Here is a 22237-nt window from a genome sequence, read left to right as displayed (position 1 = left end):
AATGGATGCAACACTTGCAAGATCGGGAAAAGTTTGATAGCTAGGGAGTTGTAGGACTCAAACTCTCCATTTGAATTTATTGGTCTACGTTTGGATGGATGAGTGCAAGCGATCATCTCGGCCATACACACCAGCGATCACTTGGCCATGATAGGGATTCATCATCTGGTTTTCAGACAAGACCACTCCCGTATCAATATTTGTCCATCACACAGCTACTCCTACACCAGAGTGCTCATCTCTTTTATGAAATAATACATTTCATGCATTATGTCCCTGCATGCTAGCGAGGCTGCATCATGCCCATGGTTTTAAATTTAGGTTTTCGCTAAAATTTCAGACTAATCCGAAACCGAAATTTCAGCCGAAATTCTGAAATTTCAGGCGAAATCCTGTACTAGCGCACGCAACGCTGATTTTTTGGGACGAAATTTCGACCGAACGACATTTCAGTAATTTCGTTCGAAATTCTTTCACGGAATAAAAAATTATTATTTTATTACAAATTTCGACGAAGTTCAAACGAAATTTCAGAATTTGGTAAATTTCGTACATTTCGATTTCGGCTCTCACCGAAATCCGAAGTCGAAATTTAAAACCATGATGGACGCTAGGATCATCTTTTCGAGAAGATTTTTGGGCCACAGCCTATCAACAATGGGACCACTTAATAAACCATCTAGATCACACTTATGGGTGAGCCCCAAGAATACTTTGACTATTTGTTGTCTTCTATTGTGTTCCCAAAATATCAGCTCTATAAGATCATCCTAACCCTTCGATTTGTAGACGGACTGTCAAGTGAGGAAGTCTACCTTGTACACATTGAAAAGTTTGGGAGTGTAGTTGATGAGTTTGAAACTACAGGATTATCGTTGAATGTGTCAGAAAGTTGAGGGGGTGTAACTGTATTGATAGGACATAAATACGGCGCGACCCTCGAATCTCACCACGTGTCGCCCATGCACCTATGGAATGTAATCATAATTAAATAGGGCATTAATGAGCGACAAAGACCGCGTAATTCTGCCGCGTGTCATCATCCCGCCATCTCAACCTCATCATCACGATTATGGACAGGATTACATGGCAAAACCACGCGCGCCGTCAACCCAGGGAGGCAGCCCAATCCTATGAGCAATGGTCTCTATCTGAAATGATTAAAGGGACTGCATGGCGCCCCTTAAAAAGAGGATCTGCAAGTGAGAAAAGGGAGAGGAAAAACAAAAAGGCAGGGAGGAGAGAAAAACCCCATCCCTCTCAAGACTACCCAAAATGGAGGGGCGACTCTCCAAGAAAAACGAGGCAATGACAAAGGAAGAAGGAAGATTAATCTCGGGGAGAAAGGAGAAAGGTGTTGGACGCCCGGATTCCTTTCCCCCTCTTCTTCTTCCCGCTCGATGCCTCCGACCCGTCCATCTATGCACCAAAAGAAGAACCCGCGTGTTGGCCTTGGTAGACCTGATTGCACCTGAGCCTTATCTTGTTGTTCTTTATATTGTTGGTTCAGAATCTGACTTGGGTGTCGAAGTGGTCGTCCGGGACCTACCCCGGACCTCCCTGACCCCTCTGCTTGTGATCGCAGATCCCCGCAGCGGCCCTCTACCCACCGTGCGGTCGTAGACCCGGATTCCGACGCCATCATATTGGCGCCATCTGTGGGACTCGTTGAGTTTGAACGCCTCGTAACGATGAGAAACCACGCCCAACAGCAGGAAACACGGGTAGTGACTAGGAACTAGGCCCAGCATGCACAAACCCACGCCTCAAATTCTCAGGAGCCGAACTTGCCGCTCTCGGGCCACCATCGGCCCGCCTCCAGCACACCACAAATGGTCCCTACCAGGGAAATGTTCAACGAACTCCGCCAAGAGCTACTTCAACGATTGCCTCCACCACCAGAGCCTCCAGCCCCAGGGATGCCCCCGGCAATGCATGATCGCACAGAAGCTTACGATGAAGGCGATGGGGAGTCGCCAGAGGAACGTCATCCCCAGCGAAGGCGAGCGCCGATCTGGTGAACGCCCTCCCCTTCAACAAATAGTCCTTTACCTCCCCCAGTTGGGGGACACCAGCCAAATAACGGAAGACAAGCTACCCTGAGCCATGCCCCCCCTACCCGGGCGGCCCGATTCCAAGAATTGCCCCCAACGTGGGTAGAGGAAGTAGCAACCTCGGCGCAGCCCCCCGGGCTAGACTCACTGGCCGACCTACAGAGACAAATCCGAGAAGTCAAACGGGAAATGAAGAAACCTTACGCCCACGACATCCTCGACGAATGGGAAAGAGAGACGGCGTCCCCGTTCACCTCAGAAATCTTAAAAACTCTTGTGGAAGCAAGAATAGATCTCTCCCGATTCGGTTTCTACGATGGAAGCATAGACCCTCTTGAGTTCCTCCAAACTTTCAGGAGGGTAATGGCGCTCCAAGGCGCGTCAGACGGATTTATGTGCAGAGCCTTTACCTCCTTGCTAAGAAAGACCGCCAACGACTGGTACATGCGCCTGGAACCAGACTCCATCGCATCTTTCCACGAATTCGAGAGGAAGTTCACCGCAAGGTTCGACAACAACCGCCTCTGCCACTATCCAGCGGATGCCCTCTTAGCCCTCCGACAGGGAAGAAACGAGGCCCTGAGAGACTTCATGTTGAAATTCAATGCCGAGCTGGCTCAACTTTCCAACATCGATGTCCAAATAGCGGTCGCAGCCCTAAAACACGCTACCACCGACCCAAATCTCAAACTGCACATCACCCTCAAGCCGCCACGGGACCTGCAGGAACTTGAATCCAAACCTAACAAGTTCATACGGGCGGAGGAAGCATGCGCACGGGAACGAAGCCGAGCCGGCCCCGAGGAAAGAAGAAAGGAAGAGGGCAGAGGGGCCATGAGGCCACGGGCCGAAGCAAATTGGAACCCCATCCCCGTCTTTGAAAGGCTAGGAAGTGCCCCCCTGAAGGTTCCCCTCTCCCATCTCCTGTTCGCCATCAGAGACCAAGGTCTTCTGACCCCTCCCAGGAAAATGAGCACGGACCCGAAGAAGCGGTCCACCGGAAAGTTCTGTGATTTCCATGGGGACCACGGCCACGAAACCAACCACTGTTTCCACCTCAGACTCCAGTTAGAGAAACTGGCCAAGGAGGGACATTTAAATCAATACCTTAAGAGCCCCGCCCCGATTGAACGCTCGCACGAAGCCCAACTCCCCGCCGACGTGCCAAAAAGTAGGCACCGGTCCCGCAGCAGGCACTGGTCACCTAGCAGGCACCGATACCCCAGCAGGCACCGGTCCCGCAGCAGGCACGACACGCGCCACCACCGATGCCCCGAAAGGGGAGAACCACCTCAACAAAATCCAACCCCCGAACAGCCGCCCACCATCGTTGGAAAAATTAACATCATCGCGGGAGGGCCTACGGCAGGAGACAGCCGGCCGGTGAGCCTACGCGGAGCGGGTACTCTCCCTAGAAATACCCTCCAAAAGGGCCCGGATGGATCCCCCCCAAGAAGACCGGATCATCACTTTCTCCTCCGAAGACCTCAACGGGCTGCAAGTTCCACATGACGACGCGCTAGTAGTCAGGCTAGTCATCGCCAACTTCGATATAGGAAAGATCTTGGTGGACACAGGGAGCTCTGTCAATGTGCTGCACCTTGGAACCTTTGAAGAAATGAAGCTGGCGAGGGAAGACTTGGGGCTCGCGGAATACTCCATCTACGGTTTCTCCTGGGCATCAGTGCGGGTCAGTGGCAAAATCGATTTACCAGTATCCTTCGGAACATACCCCCTCCAAAAGACCATTATGACCACCTTTATGGTCGTAGACATTCCTTTCACTTACAGTGCCATCATAGGACGCCCTGCTCTGAGAGACTTGGGAGCAGTAGTTTCAACCCCCCACCTCAAAATGAAGTTCCCTACTCAAACCGGGATAGGAGAAGTCCGGGGACAGCATATGATGGCACGCCAATGCTACGCGGCAAGCTTGAGAGGAAGCAACGCCCCGGCAAAAAATTTCACCATTGGGAGCGAAGATCCCCGAGAGCGAGCCCGTACGATCAGAGGGGAACCCACCGAGGAGCTAGACTCCATCCCTATATCCGAAAACCAGCCAGAGAAACAAGTCTGAATTGGTTCCATGCTAAAAGGCACCTTGCGAGACCAAATGATCAGTTACCTCAGAGCCAACAAAGATGTGTTCGTATGGTCCGCCTTGGACATGCCCGTTATAGCTCCAAAAATGACCGTTCACCAGTTGAACGTAAATCCGACCCTCAAATCCGTCCGACAAAATAAAATGAACTTCGCGGCAGAACGACAAACCCACATCAAAGCAGAAGTGGAGAAGTTGCTACAAGCCGGATTTGTCAGAGAAATCCGGTATCCCGAGTGGCTATCCAATGTGGTCATGGTCAAAAAAGCCAGCGGGGGTTAGCGAGCCTGTATATATTTTACAGATCTAAACCGAGCCTGCCCGAAAGACACCTACCCCCTCCCACGCATAGACCAGCTCATCGATGCCACATCCGGGCACGAGCTCCTCACCTTACCTAGACGCCTTCTCCGGTTATAACCAGATAAAGATGCACGGACCCGACATTCCAAAAACTGCATTTATCATTGACCAGGGAGTCTACTGCTACATTGTCATGCCCTTTGGGTTGAAAAATGCGGGGGCTACGTACCAACGGCTCATAAACAAACTATTACAGAAGCAAATAGGTAGAAATATGGAAGTTTATGTGGATGACATGCTGGTAAAGAGTTTAAAAGCCCCCGAACACATCTCCGACCTCCAAGAAACCTTCGACGCCCTGCGACGGGCCCGGATGAAACTCAATCCCGCAAAGTGTGCCTTTGGGGTAACGTCCGAAAAATTCTTAGGATTCATGATCAGCCAGAGAGGCATCGAAGCCAACCCTAAAAAAATCCAGGCCATCCTAGACATGGAGCCCCCGGCGACAGCAGTAGAAGTGCAGCGACTTGCGGGACGCATCACCGCCCTCGGGTGCTTTATGCCCAAGTCTGCGGAAAGGTGCCAGCCCTTCTTTAAGCAGCTAAGGAACATACGGGAGTTCGAATGGACCCCGGACTATCAAGAAGCTTTCGACGCCTTGAAACAGTATCTTCAAACACCACCCGTGCTGGCCAAGCCCAAGCCTAGGGAAGAATTGTTTTTGTATTTGGCCGTCAGCCCCACGGCGGTAAGCGCGGTACTGGTTAAGAAGAACGACAAACGGGAGCACCCGGTCTACTACGTGAGCAGGACCCTCCATGGTGCGGAGGTTCGGTACTTGGACATAGAAAAATTCGCCCTCGCAGTTGTCAGCGCCGCCCAGAAGCTCCGCCCCTACTTTCAGGCCCACCCCATAACACTCCTGACTGACCAGCCCCTCAGAAAAATCTACAGAAACCGGAGACCTCGGGTAGAATGGTAAGCTGGGCTGTCGAGTTAGGGGCATTTGACATACAGGTCCAACCAAGGCCGGCCATCAAATCCCAGATCCTCGCCGATTTTATAGTAGAACTCACCCTCCAGCCGCAGAACCAGCAGCGATGGAGGAAACCAGGGCCCCAGTGGGCAAACGACTCACGAAGGTGAGCGCATGGGGCCTGAATTGCCGGAAGAAGACAACGAGATCCACTGGACCTTGCACGTGGACGGGTCAACAAGTAAAGTAGGATGCGGGGCAGGAGTGGTCCTCCAGGGTCCAAGTGGATTCATAGCAGAGTACGCCCTCTGACTAGACTTCAAAGCCTCCAATAACGAGGCCGAATACGAGGCCTTATTGGCAGGGCTGAGTCTAGCCGCAGAGCTGGGCACAAGGAAGTTAAGAATCTACAGTGATTCGCAACTGGTGGTCGAGCAAGTGAACTGAGCGTATGAGGCCAAGGAACTCAGGATGAAAAGATACCTCCAGAAGGTAAGGGAAAAGCTGAAAGGAATGGGGGAAGTCGAGATTCTCCAGGTACCACGAGGCATGAACGATCGTGCGGACGCCCTGTCCAAAATGGCCTCCGAAGAAGCCCATGACTTTGGTGCCATACTCACGGAAATACTGCTTCACCCCAGCATCGATGAGGTGCAAGTCTTGGAAATTACACCTGGGCCCAACTGGATGGATCCTATAGTATGGTACCTAAAAGACGGAATACTGCCCGAGAACAGACTGGAAGCCCGACGCCTAACCACAAAGGCCGCCCACTACGTGCTCCACGGACCCAAGCTGTACAAACGGTCGTACACATGGCCATACCTCCGATGCCTGGTACCCTCCGAATCGGAGTACGCGTTACGAGAGGTGCACGAAGGGATCTGCGGAGACCACGGAGGCGGGAGGACTCTAGCCCAGAAGATCGTAAGGCATGGCTATTTTTGGCCTACGTTCCTCAGAGACGCCCAGGAATTCGTCAAAAAGTGCAGCCCATGCCAGAAATTCGCCACCACCCCCCATCTACCCGCCACCCCCTACACCTTAGTGGCGGGGCCGCTGCCTTTCGCCATGTGGGGCATGGACCTGCTAGGGCCGTTCCCGAAGGCCCGAGGGGGGCAAACGATGTTATACGTCGCCATCGATTACTTCACCAAGTGGGTTGAAGTTAAAGCCGTAGCGAGACCAAACTCTAAGGCAACAGAAAAGTTTTTCTATCATGACGTGGTTTGCCGCTTCGGCATTCCCAGAGTCCTCATAACAGACAACGGACCCCAAGCCAATGGGCAGGTTCTGCGATAATCTGAGCATCGAGCACCGATTCGCCTCGGTGGCGCACCCTCAAGCCAATGGGCAGGTGGAAGTAACCAACAGGATCCTACTCCAGAGTCTTAAGAAGAGGTTGGGAGAAGCCGGAAAGTGCTTGGTAGAAGCGCTCCCCAGCGTCCTCTGGGCGTACCGGACGACACCCCGGGCCGCAACGGGGGAATCCCCTTTTTGTTTAACCTTCGGGGCCGAAGCAGTCATTCCAGTAGAAATCAGCCTCTCCAGCTTCCACACGGAAAACTACGACGAACATGAAAATTCTGAGCTGCTCCGGAACGCTCTCGACCTCGTACTAGAAAAAGAGAGCAAGCCCTCCTCCGAAACGCGGCTTACCAACAAAAGGTGGCGCGATACTACAACTCCCGCGTAAAGAAGTGCTCAGTAAGACCTGGAGACCTAGTACTACGGCGAGCGAAGGTATCCGACCCCCGAAACTCCGGAAAACTCGTACCTAAATGGGAAGGACCCTACAAGGTCACTCGAGCGCTCCGCCCCGGAGCCTACCAACTCGAGCACCTCAACGGGACCCCAGTCCCTCGAAGCTGGAACATGGACAACCTTCGAAAGTTTTATCAGTGAAAAGAAAGGGTAGGAACTGTGCTTTCTTTTAAGTTATGATGTATGCTTTGTTTGTCCTTTTTTGTTATTTTCAGCACAAAGCCATGTATCCCCCTTTGCAATCAATGAAATAACATTCTCGCCTGAGCTATGCGCATCTCCACTTTCCAGCCCTCGACACGTTTGGGACCGAAAGAAAACAGGGAGTGCGACAGAAGTAACATCTGGGTTGATCCCCTAGAAAATACCCTAAGACGCTCCCATGAAGGAAAAAAAAGACCTGTCCTTTCTAAAGGGCAGGCAGGGCACATCAACCCCGAGCTGATCACTTGAGAGGAAGATGACCCTTCCACAAACAAGATGCCCTAAGGTGACGCCCTGCGCACTAGAGGTATTCTTGCCGACGAAATTAGAGGCCAACAACAATCCATCAAGGAGAAATCTGTGTTGGGTGTGATAAATAGCCAAATGGATTTCCTTCTAAAATATGAATACCATTAATAAAACCACAAGCAAAGAGATGAAGAAAATGATTAAGCAAAAAATATAACCTGCTGGAGGGAGAGGGGTACAGAAATCTCTACCGTTCCTTTGAAGGAGACGAGGATTTAAGGTATCAAGTCGCCGACTATCCCGAAGGACAAGGAAGAGACTTGCTAACTTGTACTCGAAAGGCGTGAATAGAGAAATGGATCCCTCTCAAGAAATGTGTTGGCTTCCTTTTCCAACTCATATCTTCAACCAGCCATCCATGGTAGGTATTATAGGGACAATTTGACTCTTTACATTCATGATGCATTTACTCTCCAAGCTGGCCATCCTTGGAGTTAGCAATATACAATGAACGTAAAGGCCATCAAGAGTCCTCAAAACACCACTTACACTTGCATGAATTTTCATTGTTTAAGTCTCTTTTAACCAACATGTAAATATAATAAAGTGCATGTAATGGCATCTAAATTAACCGTTGATGTGCTTAAGCGCAAGTACATGCACATAATCAAGCACATAAATGGTGAGACTTAAATTATTGAAAATATCTAAATACATTTCATTGTACGTAAATTGGGTGAAGGGCATACAATGAACGGTCTAGATTAATTCATGTACATATAAGCTCAATTACTTCCATTTTGATCAGTTAGGGGGCCCATGAGACTGATCAGACATAGATTATTAATACGATCTCGATTGTTGCATAGGGTGTCCCTTGATTGCATAAGATCACATGTCATCACCATGTCAGGAATTAATTGATATCATGGTAGGTCGTGTCCTTTTATTTTATAACACAATGTGCAATGTGTTAGGCCCCATAGACATTGCCTCTGTCCGAGAGTCCAGTTCCATTTCCAATGGAGACTGTGGGTGGTGGCCAACCATTAAGACAAAGGTGCATTAACCCCGTCATCCTGACTCTCGTTCGGTGATTCATTTTGGGATACATACTTGGTGAGATTGTCCCATTATAGAATCATTAAGGGATAAACACATCCTCCTATACATCAAGTCTTTAGTTTACGGAGTAATATGCCACCTAGGCAAAGGGAAAGTCCGGCCATGTAGAGTCAATATCCAACAATCTGCAAAAGGGCTCAACCACCCCACACAATATCACATAAAAATGCAAGAGGCAGATGAGCCTTCCTTTCCAGGCCCTCACAACAACAACAAAAAAAAGATAGAGTTCAAAGTGTTATTACAGACCAGGCACCTTGGCCCCCAAACAAGATCCTAAAAAGAAGCAAACGTTCTCACTGGTCCCCTGCGGAGGCCTCAGCGATAGTAGAAACGTTTGGGGCAGCCACCAGATTCTCGGCCGGCTCCCTGGCATCTACTGCCCCCTGCAAAAGGTCCTCCGGAACAGCATCATCAGCATCGTGCACCAACTTCTCCAAAGGAAAAGAGGGGTCGACATCACGAACGCGCCGCCAACATTCGATGAAAGCCTCTATCTTGACGTCGACACTGAACGCGGTCGCGGCCTTAAAAAACTCCTCCGAACCACGCCATTCCTCTCGCGTTTTCACTAGCTCCTCAGCATGCGTCAGTCGGGCCACCACCAAGTTATTTTTCACCCAGTTCCTCCCGTCCTCAAACATCTTAAGTTGCCCCTTGAGGTCCTGGACGGTGTAGTCGAGCGCCGCCTTTTCGGCTTAAACCTTCTTGAGGTCTTCACTCAGCTTACGGACGCGCTCCTCGAAAGCGCCGACTCAGACTCATCCTCGACTATGTACTGCAGCATCTTCCTGGCATAACTTTGGGCCTACAAAAGCCCCACCACGAGCAAACCATTAGCGACCTCAAGACAATAAAAAAATGAACAGAAAGCCAAACGCACAATACTTACGCAAGATATGGAATGAAGGTACCGGGCCCCCAGTGCCCTGCGAGGAAAGTTCTCCAACTCAGCCTCATCACCGGGAAGGGCGGTCATCAACCCCAGCTCCACCCCAACCCGAGGGTTCGAGAGGACCCCATCCTCAACACCAATCTTCCAGTCCGGCTTAAATAGTTCTCCTTGCGCCTGGCAGCAACACAGGGAGAACTCCATTTGCTCCAAGAGCAGCTTGGTCATGACCGACCCCTCCAGCCGGCTCGGCATGTCCTCTGTAAAGGCAGACGAGGAACGGACCGTTCTACCGACTTTCCCCTGCTTGGCGCGGGGGGGAATAACCTTCTTGGCAGGAGGCTCCAGCTCCTTAGGAGGAGATCTCGTCGTATCTTTCAAGCCGACCGATCTGCCGGAGGAACTGGATGGCGCGGGCTAGGGAAGCCTAGCCGCCGACCGGTCCTTCCTGGCCGCAGCCATAAAATCGAAAGGAATCTTCGGGCGGCCAGTTGGACCCTTCGCCGTCTCCACCATAACCCTCTTTCCCTTAGCAACATCATCAGAAGAAGACATACATGTTGCCAAAAAAAGAGAAAAGCAACAACTCAGAAAGAAGAAAAGCGCCAAAGAAAGGAAAACCCAGGGGAAATCGCTAGTGAGGAAAGAGGCTCACCACGATAGCTGGAGGAACTCTCCCCCACTTCCTCGCCCGTACGGCGGGCCCACCTCTACACAGCACTAAGCAGACTGTACCTTCTCAAACCCCTCTCCCATCTGAACTCAGAAACATCAATAGCTTCCCCGGAGGCGAGCTTCTCCAGGTCAAACTTGCTATAATCGGACTCATTGGGGAGGGATTTCCTTCGCCACTCGACAAAGCGCCTCCAAGACCTAGGAAAGCCCCAACCCGCATCCGACGGAGGAATAATGAACACATACTCCTCTTTCCACTTCTTAATGGAAGAAGGCAAGTTCGCCGCGATCTTTACTTGAGGACGCTGGGTCAGGTACAACCAGCTGTCCTCACCCTTCACCAATGGGCTAAGAGCAACGTAACTCCTAAGCAGAGGTAGGCTAGGCTAAATCTTGTGAAGACCTGCCTTAGCCACGAAAGCCAAGAGAGTACGCCAACTGTTGGGCGCTAGTTGAGAGGGGGCCACCTGATAAAATTCGAGAGCCTCAACTATGATGCCCAAAAGTGGGAACCTAATCCCCGCCCTAAAAGTCTCCACGTAAAAAGCCACTTCTTCCTCTGTAACACCCTCACACACCCCGTCCCTAGAAGAAGGAACCCTAAACCCGTACTCGTCAGGAATGTAATATTCCCTTCTAATCCTCTCCGTCGCCCCTTTCTCCAAAGAACTCTTGCAGGACGCCACCCGACCAGGGCAGATGACAGCACCAGACTAAATATCCCTAATTTCCGCCTCACGAGCAGAAGAAACTTGAGCGGGGGATCCAGAGGAAGCGGTCCCCGACGACGACCTAGAAACCCCGGAGCTATCCTCCAACTCTCTGGGCATCTGTTCATCTCGGGAACCGCCGCCCCCGCCTTTTACCAACCGCCTCCTTTTTCCTGACGGAGGCCTCTCCACTACTTATACTAACTCAATAGACGGACTCTGGGAACCGGTTGCACAGACATCGTAAAATAATCAAATATTAGACAAAACAAAAAGCACAATACTCACTGAGGCGAATAACTGAAGGAGAGCAAAAGCCGGAGAAGAGTCGATAAAAACCAGCCACCGGACAAAATCCCCTCAGAGGAAAAGGAGACAAAGGAATAGGGTAAAACAATCCCTGAAAAAGCCTCAAAAGCTAGGGTTTGGACACGCGTCGATCAACCTCCCTCCCTTTCCAATCGGATGAGACATACACACGTGGCGCAGATTGAGGAACTCGAGGAAACCGCCAGAAATTGAAGCGCCATCTCCTACGACTAAAAAGACGTTTCTACTTTATCAGTAAAACTTCCCTACCAAGCCATCCCCACGACGTTCCCGCCTTGAAAAAAAAAACAAGGTGAGACGTCACTTAAAGCATTCCCACCCAGTGAAAGAGAGGGCTCGAAGGCCCGAAACCTAGCAAAGGGATCCGACCTCAAAGCACCAGATAAAAAAAACATGAGGCACGACAGAAAAGACTCGGAACCACGGCACAAGGGCTTGGCATACGATTCCACTAGATGGAAGAAACCCAGCACGGTGGATAAAGGCTCGGGACCATGAACGAGGTCCGGCCGAGCTACCTCAACCTCTCGGAATAAGGAAAACATATACCAAGCACAGTGGAAAGGGCACGGGTCCAACAACAAAGCCCGGCCTTGCTACCTTCGCTCCGCTCAAATAAATTTAGCTACCGCACAAATGGGAAAGGAAACATAAGGAACACACCACAAATTCAAAAAGAAGCCATCCATTCATAATCACATCCTTCTGGCCCGAAGGCCTACAAAAGAGGGAAGGGAATAAGAAACCAAACATAGGGCACACAGGCCCAGTACAAAAAAAAAAGAAGAGAGAAAAAGTAGAGAAGCAGAGGAAGCCTGGTCCCGCGGAAACTAATCACCCGAGCGACTGGAAGAAGACGACTCCTCCAGAGAATCCCCCTCCTCCTCCCAAGAGCTCTCCAGGAAGGGGTCCACCTCATATTCAAGAACCTGCTCATTAAGGACATGGACCCTTCTTTGCAACTCCTCGTTTCTCCGCTTCAAGTCCTCAATCTTCTCGCCCATTTTCAAAACCCGGTCGCACAACTCCATCCCCTGCCGATAGACCTTGGAGAAAAAAGACCACTCCTTAGCGACATAGAAGCGGGACGACTTGTTCTTGCTAAGCAAGGAAGAAAGGCGAAGGGGGGGAAAGCCTGGAGGAGGATCCGGATCCCTCCTGACCCTCTTCCGATGAGCCGTGAGGTCTTCCTCCGTGTCAGAATATAGATCGGGGTCGCTTGAGGATTCCTGGGAGAGAGGGGCTTTGCCCCTAGCTCGCGAAGGAGAACCGGACACGTTGTCAGAGAAGGAAAAGATGCAGAGAGTCAATCTGCCTAAGAAAGAAAGCAATAAAAAATACCGGGGTGATCTTCCTTTATAAACCCGGAGGAAAAACCCCTGGGTCAGGAAACGAAGCTACCCACCCTATACGTGTCTCCCTCCTATTGGGTAACCGACTAAAACCACATAATGACACTGCAATTCCCTGGAAAGAAACCGCCGCGTCTCCTCGTTCTCCGGGGCTCCAATAAATGCCCTCATCGTAAAACATTATTTGACCAGACATTACTCCATTGGTCCATTCGATAGACTAAAGGAGTAGGGGGGTATTATGATAGGACATAAATACGGCGCGACCCTCGAATCTCACCACGTGTCACCCATGCACCTATGGAATCTAATCATAATTAAATAGGGCATTAATGAGCGACAAAGACCGCGTAATTCTACCGCGTGTCATCCTCCCGCCATCGAAACCTCATCATCGCGATTATGGACAGGATTACACGGCAAAGCCACGCGCGCCGCCAACCCAGGGAGGCAGCCCAATCCTACGAGCGACGGTCTCTATCTGAAATGATGAAAGGGTCCGCATGGCGCCCCTTAAAAAGAGGATCCGCAAGCTAGAAAATGAGGAGGAAAAATAAAAAGGCAGGGAGGAGAGAAAAACTCCATCCCTCTCAAGACTACCCAAAAGGGAGGGGCGACTCTCCGAGAAAAACGAGGCAACGACAAAGGGAGAAGGGAGATTAATCTCGGGGAGAAAGGAGAAAGCTGCTTGACGCCCGGATTCCTTTCCCCCTCTTCCTCTTCCCGCTCGATGCCTCTGACCCGTCCATCTATGCACCAAAAGAAGAACCCGCGTGTTGGCCTTGGTAAACCTGATTGCACCTCAGCCTTATCTTGCTGTTCTTTATATTGTTGGTCCAGAATCTGACTTGGGTGTCGAAGTGGTCGTCTGGGACCTACCCCGGACCTCTCTGACCCCTCTGCTTGTGATCGCAGATCCCCGCGGCGGCCCTATACCCACCGTACGGTCGCAGACCTGGATTCCGACGCCATCATGTATTTTTTCCAAACTAAAAATATAAGAAATCGTGGGTCGTGCCATGCCAGCAAATCATGGGCCGCAGGCCAGATCGGCTAAGATCATTGGGTCTTGCCTGTCAGTCTGTCACGGCCAACTACTGTAGTAAATGGGCCGTGCAAGATAGGGCCCACGTCTTACCAAGCCAGGGCTTCCCTCAATTGCCACTTTGACATTATTACAGTATGCAATCTCAATAGGGCTTGAGAAAGCCCATCACACTGTGCCACCATCGTCCCATGGATGACCACCTACTCAAGCCAGCCCTGGGATGTATTCATTTTTTTTAAAACTTCATTGTACCTAAAGCTTAGGCTACAGTCCGAACAAGAGATCTTTTAGAAAGTCAGTTCTTTGCACTTTTAACTTGTACTAGGCATGGGCCCACTCGAGGCCAGGTTGTGTATTTGGTTGGCACCCCATTGGCGCCACTAATTCATTAGACAGATATGGTGAAGATAAACACACCAAAAAAAGCTACCAAAAAAAAAAGAAAAAAACGTACGAAAGGAAAATATCCAACACGGGTCTTAGTTATAGATTTTAGAAACCAACCCTCGCAAGGAAGGAAGATGCCTCACCGGTCTGAATTTCACAGTCAGTCATGGTTGCTTTTCGATCGCTATTGATGCATGACTGACTATTACTTGACCAAAAAAAAAATTATCTATCCCAGAAACTTCCTAATGTTTGGGGAATGCTAGCGCCACTCGAATAGATGGAGAAAAATGTGGTAACTTTGGTGTTCACTATGTGATTGTCGTGGGGCCTTGCCATTAAATTCATGTGCCTGGAATACCTAACATATACAGCTTTGTTCTTAATTTGATGTCTCTTTCATTTTGTCTTGGCAGTTTCTGTAATGACCACAGTCCACACGCGCATACACACGTAAGAGGAGAATTTTCTCAGTACTGATAAGGGTGTCTTTCTCCAATTAAATTTTCTCACTATGTATAGGGTGTGTACCAAAAATCAGCCTATAGGATCATCCTGACCCAATCAAAGTTGGAGGGGAAAATGGACAAACACTCTGTCTGTCCATTTTTTATTGGTGATGTCTTCAAAGACTTGGAGTCAAATATGGCTTGGGGGATGCTAGCGCCACCGGTTAGATTGAGAAAAATGTGTTTGCATTCGTGTTCATGGTTCGATTTTGGTGGGCCTTGCCAAGAAATTCTTGTGTCCCCATTGCACAAAGTTATTAAGATGGGACCGTGTCATTTTTTATGGAAGCGCCTGTGACTCTTGAATACTTGCTTCACATTTCCTTTCTTTCTTGAAGCAGTAGAAAGAGATGATATCCCTTACAACCTCTCTCATCAAATATTATATATATTATCTGGGCTTCTTTCTTATTATGTAATCAAGGAGGTAAAAAGAGAATAGAGAAAAAACACACAAAGAGAGATGGTATTTCATGTGTTGCTTCAGCTCTTGTGGCTAACAACAATAGCATTAGCATCTTCTACAGCAAAACCTGGGTGCCAACCTAAATGTGGTAATGTATCAATTCCCTACCCTTTTGGCATTGGAGATCCCAACTCTTTCATCAACAGCTGGTTCAACGTAACCAGCAACACCACCTTTGACCCTCCGAAGCCATTCCTATACCTTCGCCCAATTGAGGTTCTAGAGATTTTGTTACAAGAAGAACAAATTAGCGTTACTGGTTGGATGGGATGGGACTGTTACTCTGAGACGGCCCCCGGGAACAATCTATACATGGGGTATGTTAATTTTACAGGAACCCCATACATGTTTTCGGAAGCAAAAAACCTGTTCACCGCCATTGGCTTCGACACCCTCGCCTACGTCGTAGGCCCCAATGCTACAGAATTCACTACTGGATGTGCCTCAATTTGCGCTAACATAGAGAGCGTAACCAACAGGTCGTACTCTGGCATTGGCTTTTGCCAGACCTTTATCGCACACGGTCTCAAGTACTTGGAGTTTAGCCTTCAAAGCTATAAGTTTCATAATCTCACCAAGGATTTCAGTCCATGTAGCTACGCCTTTGTAGTCGATAAGGATTACTTCAATTTCTCCATTCCACTCATCTCCCTTCAAGATTTCTCTGATGAAAGTAAACGAAGGTTCCCAATTGTACTAGACTGGGTGATAGGGGACGAAACGTGAGAAGAAGCCCGGAGAAATCCATCTACTTATGGATGCGGCTTGAAAAGTATCTGTAATGGCTTGCCCAGCGGTGGGTATCGTTGTGATTGCCCTCAGGGCTTCGAAGGGAACCCTTACCTTCCTGATGATTGTCAAGGTACTCTCTCTCTCTCTCTCTCTCTCTCTCTCTCTCTCTCTCTCTCTCTCTCTCTCTCTCTCTCTCTCTCTCTCTCTCTCTCTCTCTCTCTCTCTCTCGACAAACACTGAAACCAAAACATGGTAGAGAAATAGGTTGAGTTGGTTGACCTGGAATATACCATGTCAGCTCATGAAATGGAATCTCCTCTCATGAAATGTGTTTATTTAAGTCCTAACGAGAGATGTTGTTGCTTGTGATGGCTCTGTAGATGTTGATGAGTGTGCCAGGAATCCTAGTCCCTGCACCAAAGGGATTTGCCATAATACGGAAGGAAATTATTCTTGCAGCTGCCCAAAGCACACACATGGTGATTATGGGGAAGACGGATGGGGTTGCAAAGATAACCAATTTCCAACCATCTCTTCTTGTTCTCCATTTTAGAAGACTTAATTTCTTTTACTCTTCATATAAAATGTATCAATATAATTGAAGATTTCTACCCGATTTTCTTTTGATAGTTTCCCCTACTTTTTTTTTAGAGTTTTCTTCCTTGGTTCAAATGGAGCTCATTGAGAACTGTAACATCCAATAAAAACATTCTATATGAGGAGAGAGAAGGGTGAAAAAATCAACTTCTAAATGGAAAATGATTTACATTACAAGAAAATTAAAGAGGGAAACTATAGTTTGTGGAGGACTTTTCTTCTATCCCATTTTCTCAAATGAAGCCATTTTTTAGAATGCCAAATTTCAACCATATGAAAGTCCTACTATGGAAAGGAATCGACCCCCTAAGACATTTATTAAATCCCACGACGTGCGCCTCTCTCTCTCTCTCTCTCTCTCTCTCTCTCGCATAGACTGAAGGGCACCCACACGACGTACTATGTATTACAATATCTAGGTAAAGTGGACTGTTACTGCATCCTCAATGTTTATATAGCTATAAGAGACGAGGTCCCTCTCGAGTCTACCTTTGGAGGTTTGTAAATGGAGTTCCACTTGTGGAAACTAGATGGGACCATTTCAACTCGTGGGGATGCCTTATATCACACATCAAAGGGGGTCACATCTCTCCCAAGAATTATTTACATGGAGGTCCCATTACCCATTACCTCCTTCTTTCACAATCCTTGATAATTTTAACATCTTACTCTTGTCATGTGTGTTGATTCGGGTGTATGTGTACGCCTTCTTTTTCTACTTATTAGCAGTTCTTGGATACATTTGGGATTAAGGAAAAGAAAGCTCATCAAACTAAAAGAGCAATTCTTCCAACAAAACAGAGGCTTGCTATTACAAGAGCAAATTTCTTCCCATGAAAGTGTTACCAATACAGCCAAGATCTTTACTGGAGAGGAACTTAGAAGGGCAACTGACAATTATGACCAAAATCGAATCATTGGTCGAGGGGGTTATGAAAAAGTTTACAAAGGAATTTTATCAGATCATCGAATAGTTGCCATTAAGAAGTCCAGAGCAACCGATGGAATCCAAATTGAGCAATTTATAAATGAGAATTCTATTCTTTTACAAATCACCCATAGGAATGTAGTGAAGCTGTTGGGTTGTTGCTTGGAGACTGAAGTTCCCTTACTGGTTTACGAATTTATCTACAATGGAACCCTCTTCCACCATGTCCATGACAAGGGTCGTGCATCCTCCATTTCATGGGAAAACCGTTTGAGAATCGCTTCTGAAGCTGCAGGAGCACTTGCTTATCTGCATTCAGCAACTTCCTTACCAATCATTCACAAAGACGTCAAATCTACCAACATACTATTAGATGAAAATTATACAGCAAAAGTGTCCGATTTTGGAGCTTCAAAATTGATTCCTTTGGATTATAGTGAAATAACAACATTAGTGGAAGGGACCCTAGGATACTTTGATCCGGAATACTTTCAGACAAGTCAATTAACCGAGAAGAGTGATGTCTATAGCTTTGGAGTGGTTCTTCTGGAGCTCTTAACAGGGGAGCAACCCGTTTCTTCTGATAGATCTGAGAAAGAGAGAAATCTTGCTATGTATTTCATTTCGTCAATGAAAGAAAACCGTCTATTTGAAATCTTGGAGAAACGAGTTGTGGATGAGGGAAGGATAGAGCAAATCTATGCAGTTGCTGATCTTGCAAAGAGGTGTTTGAGAATGAGAGGAGAAGAATGGCCGACAATGAAAGAGGTGGTTGTGGAGCTCGATGGGTTGAGAAGGTTGGAGGTATACCCCTAGGTTGAACTGAATCAGAACGAGAGTGAATATTTGCTTGGTGAATCATCCGGACTCTACAACAACAGCCAAGGTGTTGGGAAAGATAGTTTGGAAGCCATGTCTTATTAGAGTTAGAGATCGGACGGTGATTGCGCTGCTCGTTATTAAGATTATTAAGTTCTTATTGTTAGCAAAAAAGATTATTGTTGACCAAAATAGAATGTTTTCTATTGTAAGTATAGATATACAAATGAGTTGTATTTATGTGTAATCTCTTTGCCATTATTTAATGTAGTTCACATGCCCAGATGAGGGCACCGAATTCACATGCAAACCTATATAATATTTCATCCAAGAGATTCAAATACCATCAAACTTCTCTCTCTCTCTCTCTCTCTCTCTCTCTCTCTCTCTCTCTCTCTCTCTCTCTCTCTCTCTCTCATGGAAATGGATTAAATTAAAGAAAGGAAGAATGAGACAACCCCAAAGATCAAGATAATCAAGAACAAACAACAAGAAAGGAAAAGGCAACAAAAGACAGCAACACATTAAGGAGTAAGGAAATCATATGCTTCCAACTCCACCCTCGATGCCCCTCCCAAGCTAGCCTATCGGCCTCGCTATTAGTCGATCACCTTACATGATGGAAAGAGAATGACGAACCCTCCACCCAATATGACAACTATTCAATCAACCTAATCCAATTCAAGGAGTCTCCTTCTACTATCACCTTATCTAATGGATTATGATCAACAACCTTATTCCTTGATGGACTACTCTAATCTCCGCCTCAATGGAGTATGTGACCTCAATGGGAGCCAAGAATGCCCAAATTGTTTCTAACACATTCATGAGAAAGCCTCCTGCTCTCCGGTGGGTAATCTAGTTATTTTTTCTTGACCTCTCAATCATGAATAGTCCTTTTTGTCCTTTGTGTCTTTCTCACTTGATACAGCTATGGGTCATGCAACCATGTCGTGATCCAGGGGCTCTTGGCCTCTACTTACATATAGTTGTTTCCTTTCTACATGTATATTTGCATCTTTTACACCCTCTTTCACTCTCTCTTACTACCACTTATCCTCTCTTTCAACATTTCCTTTTTTGAAACCTCCGAAAAACAAGGAAAACCCTGCTGCGGTTGAACCCCATGAATTCCGTAAGTGTAAACCAACCCAAACCTGCTAAAAAGTCAAAAGATCGAATACCACAAAATGATAGGTGGCTATCCACGATAGAACCACGTACCCAATGAATGCATGTTCTCTAAGGCCTAGAAAAGCCCCATTATTTTACGTAAAATCTTCATTTTCAAGCAGAGACCGATGTAAGTGCCTAGCACATTTCAATCCCGTATCCGAAATGCAGACCATATTTTGGGAAAGGAGAATGATGCCGTAAATAAAATTAAATTGGGTCCTACTGAAATACCCCCAAAACTCAAAACTAGTGGTTATTTAGTTGTTGGGAGGGTATACATGAAACTTATTTAAGTTACAAATATACCTAATTATTTAGTTGCTGGGAGGATATACATGAAAACTATTTACCTTACCAAAATACCCCAAAACTAGCCTTGTGTAGATATTAGGGTAGTTGCATAGAAGACATTCAACTCACGAAAATACCTCCAAACTAATCGTTTTCTAGATGTTGGAAGGGATAATTAGGTAAAAAGTATTTAACCCACGAAAATACCCCTAAAACTAGTCGCTTTCTAGTTATTGAGGGTATTTTCGGTAAAATTATTAAAAAATAAAAAATTGTGGGTTGTGCCCAAGGTTTTAAATTTCGGTTTGGGAATGCGTTTCGGTACTCACCGAAATTGAAATTTCAGCCAAAATTTTGAAATTTCGGACGAAATCTAACGAAATCAAACAACGCTTGTTTTGTAGCGTACCTAATTTCGACTGAAATTTCGGGATAAGATTAAATAATTATCTAAATTCCAGATTTTTTGGTGAAATCCCTTAAATATCGGACGAAATTTTGGAATTAGCGAAATTTTGACCGAAATTTCAAAATTTTGATCCAAATAAATTAACGTTTTGATTTATAGTGATTTTGATTTCTGTTATGACCGAAACCCAAAATTTCGGACCGAAATTTTGGATTTCAGTTGAAATTTAAACCTTGCTCGTGCCTTGCGAGCCCACATCATGGCCACAGACCAGACCAGCTTAGATTATTGTGCCGTGCCTCATATGACCCATCACTCTAGCACACGGGCCGTGCACAGCCCACATGTCAGGCCGGGCCGCCCTCCGGCACAATTGTCACCTTGTTAATAGAGTATGCAATCTTAATAGGGCTCCAGAAAGCCCATCACGTTGTGCCACCATCGTCTCATAGATGACCGACCACCTACGCAAGCCAGCCCTGATTGTATTGATTTTGGTTTTAAGTTCATTGTAACTAAAGCTTAGAGATCTTTTAGAAAATCAGTTCTTATTAGGCATGGGCCCACTCTCGGTCAAGTTGTGTTTTGTTTTTGCAGCCCGTTGGCACCATTGTCCCTTGAAATGTGGGGAGAATATGATGCTTTTTGACATCAAATCACGTGAAAAGGGGGCGCATAATCCTACATGTGGGCGAAAAAATTATCGCCTTTTACAAATATAATCCTATGTAAAGGTCTTAGGTATAGATTTTAGAACCAACCCTCACGAGGAAGGAAGAAACCTCACGTAAGGGTCTGAAACTTATTGCATGACTTTCTTCTATTCTGTCTCTTTAATATTGAATCGACTTTCTTCTATCCTCTCACCACTAACTGAAGCTTGCGTGTAAAGCGTCTCGTTGACGTCTGACTGAAATGAATGGTATCCCTCTCCTCTCTGTAAAGTAAACGTACGGCAGTGGGGATACCTGACACGTGGGGCCAAGCGTACTTGTACTAACGTATTCCAAGCATCTGATGTATTGGGTGTGAGCTGGCATGTGCGAGATCACGAGGTGTTTGGGCCCACAATTTTGTCCTTTTCTAAAAGAGACTCGCATACCGGGGCCCACACGGAACAATAGAGCTCCAAAACGCCAATTTGCCCTACGGAGAGAGTTGTACGATGCACTAACGTGCGCTTGGTGCGCGAGGTGGGGTTTCACCCCGCCCCCCTAGCGCACTGGCATGATAACGAACCTTCGCTTTTGCCAACTTCGCTGCTCATATTATCACTACATATTTGGATAATTGCACTAACTTATCTTGTTCTTTATTATTTAAACAGTTGTCAAATCATCAATAGTAAATGAGAGAGAGAGAGACGACTGAATGTATTCATTTTCAAGTAGAGACCGATATAAGTGCCTAGCAGCTTTCAATCCGAAATGCAGACCATAGTTTGGGAAAGGGGAATGATGCCGTAAATAAAATCTAACTGGGTCCTACCGAAATACCTCAAAACTAGTGGTTATTTAGTTGTTGGGAGCTAGCGTATACATGAAACTTATTTAACTTACCAAAATACCCCAAAACTAGCCTTTTATAGATATCAGGGTATTTGTGTAGAAGACATTCAACTTCCAAAAATACCTCCAAACTAATCGTTTTCTAGATTTTGGAAGGGGTAATTTGGTAAAAAGTATTTAACTCACGAAAATACCCCTAAAACTTGTCATTTTCTAGTTTGTTGAGGGTATTTTCAGTAAAAATATTAAAAAAATTAAAAATAGTGTGTCGTGCCTTGCCAGCCCATCATGGGCCGCAGACCAGATTATTATTGGGCCGTGCCTCACACGGCCCATCACTATAGCACACGGGGCATGCAGAGCCCACGTGCCTGGCCGGGCTGCCCTCCCGGCCCAATTGTCACTTTGTTATTAGAGTATGCCATCTTAATAGGGCTCGAGAAAGCCCATCACGTTGTGCCACCATAGTCTCTTAGAGATCTTTTAGAAAATCAGTTCTTATCAGGCATGGGCCCACCCTCGGTCAAGTTGTCAAGTTGTTTGGCAGCCAATTGGCACCACTAATTTGTTAGAAAAATATGGTGAAGATAAACAGACCAAAAAATAAAAGAAAAAGAAAGTAACGAAGCATG

General features: G+C 47.0%; 3 protein-coding genes across 3 annotated transcripts; all 3 read left to right on the top strand.

The window, feature by feature from the left end:
* The first annotated feature begins 2243 nt into the window (after positions 1-2243).
* On the top strand, positions 2244-4131 carry LOC143865045 (uncharacterized). The gene is made up of 2 exons (XM_077375777.1): positions 2244-3456; positions 3632-4131. The coding sequence occupies exons 1-2, from the start codon at positions 2244-2246 to the stop codon at positions 4129-4131; spliced, it is 1713 nt and encodes a 570-aa protein (XP_077231892.1).
* Positions 4132-14748: 10617 nt separating this feature from the next.
* LOC143850626 (wall-associated receptor kinase 5-like) lies at positions 14749-18556 on the top strand. Its single transcript, XM_077359855.1, has 2 exons — positions 14749-16007; positions 16258-18556. Exon 2 carries the CDS (start codon positions 17151-17153, stop codon positions 18216-18218), a length of 1068 nt encoding a protein of 355 aa, XP_077215970.1. The 5' UTR covers positions 14749-16007; positions 16258-17150; the 3' UTR covers positions 18219-18556.
* LOC143864999 (wall-associated receptor kinase 2-like) lies at positions 15143-15871 on the top strand. Its single transcript, XM_077375776.1, has one exon. It carries the CDS (start codon positions 15143-15145, stop codon positions 15869-15871), a length of 729 nt encoding a protein of 242 aa, XP_077231891.1.
* Positions 18557-22237: the final 3681 nt, after the last annotated feature.

Source organism: Tasmannia lanceolata, unplaced genomic scaffold (genome assembly GCF_043159265.1).
Source record: "Tasmannia lanceolata isolate RefF3 unplaced genomic scaffold, GAP_Taslan_0.1 ptg000003l, whole genome shotgun sequence".
NCBI classification, from domain to species: domain Eukaryota; kingdom Viridiplantae; phylum Streptophyta; class Magnoliopsida; order Canellales; family Winteraceae; genus Tasmannia; species Tasmannia lanceolata.
This window is presented reverse-complemented; position numbering and strand designations above follow the sequence as displayed.

What these genes read in the sequence shown, in the direction of transcription:
- LOC143865045 (XM_077375777.1), top strand. Translation starts at nt 2,244, where the DNA reads ATGAAGAAACCTTACGCCCACGACATCCTCGACGAATGGGAAAGAGAG. An exon ending in GGTGAGCCTACGCGGAGCGG is followed by an intron (nt 3,457 to 3,631) that starts GTACTCTCCCTA and finishes TGGTGGACACAG; the next exon opens with GGAGCTCTGTCAATGTGCTG.
- LOC143864999 (XM_077375776.1), top strand. Translation starts at nt 15,143, where the DNA reads ATGGTATTTCATGTGTTGCTTCAGCTCTTGTGGCTAACAACAATAGCA.
- LOC143850626 (XM_077359855.1), top strand. Translation starts at nt 17,151, where the DNA reads ATGTGTGTTGATTCGGGTGTATGTGTACGCCTTCTTTTTCTACTTATT.